Below are 2,868 nucleotides of genomic sequence, written 5' to 3' on the forward strand. Positions count from 1 at the left end.
AACAACTAGTAACCATTGTTGGCCAAAATACATATAACGCCAGGGTCACAGGAAAGGCAACGGGATATAGTGTCAGCCGTGGGTGCCAGACTCGCAACAGGAAAGACTTCTATTCCTCGAGAGGTGGAGTTTCTGCTGTTTTTGCATGTCAGGAGCTCTTCCAATGTGACATGGCATCCACAATCTATTTCAGCCAACATTGATCTTCAGAAATTTGAAAACTGACAATTCATAAACTTTTTTTATTCATTTAATTAAATTAAAATACATTTCAAAAATTATACAAATATGGGAGCCCTTGGTGTAATGTGATATGAAATAGATGGATAGATATGAGATATATAGATATTAAATACATAGATATGTGATAGAATAGATAGATATGAAGTATATAGATATGAAATTATTAGATATGAAAGAAATAGATATGAAATACGATTGTATGAAACAAATAAATATATTTCCCACTATAGATAGAAATGATATATATATATAAAGAGCGAGAGGTTAGATACATATAATATAGGTTATAGAGAGAGTGGTACATAGCTACAAGATAAATAGATCGCAAAAAATATAAAAATCCCTTCAACTGGAACCCTTTTTCTTATTTTCACTAAACCCCTTTTGTTTTCGATTCTTTTTCAATCGCAATCAGTAAGAAAGTTGAATTCAAAACTAGTTTTTTTTTTCTATGATTTATTGAAAAACTCATACAGTCTATTGGATAATATATATATAAAGATATCAAAACTCATAAATAAAAACAGTAAATAAGTTTCCCCTTCTCTCAAATATATACAATGTGTAATGTATCAAACCACTATATACAAGGCAGATAACTCTACACTCTCATTTACGGTTAGTGCTTAAAAAAAAGGTTGGGAGCTGGTGAAAGAATTGTAATACGGGCCTCTGTTAAGGTGAAGTGTGTCCTGTAAATCTGCAGATGGTTCCATCATGGAGCCTGAGGTGGAACTGCTGAATCCAGTGATGTTTCTTTGGGAGAGTTCATTCACCAACCCCAGAGTCATCGGCCTGTTCGATGAGCTAGAGTCCAAGGAGGAGGTCATACTGCTGAAAAATGTATTCAAACAGGGAGCAGAGGTGCTTCCTGTGGGAGATGCGCTCTTCAGAACTTTTGAGGAGGCTTCCACCACTGGGGATGATGGAGTCATCATAGATGGCGTATCACCACCTTTCCTCTCTCCAGCTGGGCAACCTTCTTCACTCTTAACCGCAACAGCATCAGTGGTGTTGGATTCTGATCTGCGCTTTTTTGTTTGTCGAAATTTTCCGTTCTCAAACATCTTCTTGCAGTTAGGATCCAGAGTCCAGTAATTACCTTTGCCTAAACATTGTAAAAAAATGAATATTATTGTAATATAATGAAATATAAACATATACATTATAATATAGCAAATCTAAAGTACAAATTATTTTAAAAAAAATCTATGAAAATTAAATGATTTTTACTGATACAGTAAATAGAACAGTTGAAAAAATTTATGGGAAAATTCTAGTCATTCAACCAGTCTAAAGTTTTTAAAAACATTCTGAAGATTTATTTTATTAAAAATAATTATTATTTGAGGTTGGATCTAAAAGTCAATACACTTCTAAAAAAAAAAAAATTCTAACAAAAAAAAACTTACAGTAGAATTTTCTGATAACTGTGTATTTTTGTTTGTAAAATACAAAACCAAGGGCAACTTATTGGCAAATACTAATACTATTGCGACTAAAAATCTATAATTAATTAGAATGAATGTAGTTATATAATTACCTGGGTCATTCTCATCTCTTGGCACTTTCTTAAAGCAGTCATTCAAAGACAAGTTGTGTCGAATTGAATTTTGCCATCCTGCTTTGCTCTTCTTATAAAATGTAAAATACTCATCCACATACTGGTATATTTGGCTCAGGGTCAGCTTCTTTCCCGGAGCATTTTGTATGGCCATTGCAATAAGTGCGGAGTAGGAATATTGTGGCCCTACAAGCTTCATAAGTTCCTCCTGAGAAGCTATGGAAAACCAACCATGATCTGCACCACTGAAACCAGACGAATTTGTCAAGAATCCATTAGAAGGCGGCATATGCAAGTTTGGGTTATTTCCATAAGGATATCCAGGCATGTTATAGACTCCAGGCCTATTAAGACCTAAATAAGAGTTGGTCGATGGTGAATTGTCTCCAATTCCATAGTTGGCCACCCTTGGCATTGAATGAAAGTTCTGCTGGGGGTACATGGTGACGTTTTCACCATATACTGCCATCTGATGAAGGTTTGTAGATCTCTGATGAGCTGGAAGATGAAAAGAGTTCATACTCTTATTCGGCAGGTTCACACAAAGTCCTTCTGAGAACAGGTGCTGAACGGATTTGGAGTGCTGTCTTTATACTTCTCTGGAGTAGTGATGCTCCCTGCCCGAGGCCAGTGATTGGTTTGTTTTACATATTCGTTTTTTTTTTTTTTTCAACAACCAGTTAGATGTCTTAGTTGAAAGACAGGGGTGTGTAAAGTGAAGGACTAATCACCAAAGAGTCACCAGAGAGAACAATCTGTCTTTTTTTCCATTCATTGTCCTATTGATCTTTCTGTACCTGCATTTCAAGACTTTTTTTTTTCCTAACTTGAATTAAAACTGTGAACTAAAAGTAGAAAAAAAAATCTTCACATTGAAAAAGTCAAGTTCCTTGAGAATCTCAAATACTTATTACCTTTTACATCGCTTATAAGATGTAGAAAAAAATAACAACAAAACATTGTTCAGTTAAGAAGCTAGACTTCTAGAAATTCCTTAAAAATAATGATTATTCTATTAACTGGCAAGAACAATTAATTATTATTTTTGTGTCTTTTTTTTA

The 2,868-nt window shown here is 34.2% G+C and overlaps 1 protein-coding gene across 1 annotated transcript; it reads right to left on the reverse strand.

Annotated features, from left to right (window-relative positions):
- Positions 1 to 869: 869 nt before the first annotated feature.
- Positions 870 to 2,327, reverse strand: LOC141198284 (forkhead box protein I1c-like). Its single transcript, XM_073662954.1, has 2 exons — positions 1,787 to 2,327; positions 870 to 1,351 (listed from the first exon to the last, which is right to left on the reverse strand). Exons 1-2 carry the CDS (start codon positions 2,325 to 2,327, stop codon positions 870 to 872), a joined length of 1,023 nt encoding a protein of 340 aa, XP_073519055.1.
- Positions 2,328 to 2,868: the final 541 nt, after the last annotated feature.

This window comes from Phyllobates terribilis, unplaced genomic scaffold (genome assembly GCF_046119375.1).
Source record: "Phyllobates terribilis strain yellow unplaced genomic scaffold, ASM4611937v1 Scaffold_1__5_contigs__length_1240528914, whole genome shotgun sequence".
Lineage (NCBI taxonomy): Eukaryota > Metazoa > Chordata > Amphibia > Anura > Dendrobatidae > Phyllobates > Phyllobates terribilis.

Bases quoted from the DNA above. Each gene is read 5' to 3' on its own strand.
- LOC141198284 (XM_073662954.1), bottom strand. From the start codon at position 2,327: ATGAACTCTTTTCATCTTCCAGCTCATCAGAGATCTACAAACCTTCAT. The intron at 1,352-1,786 runs GTAATTATATAA...TACAATGTTTAG, and splicing joins AAGAGATGAGAATGACCCAG to GCAAAGGTAATTACTGGACT.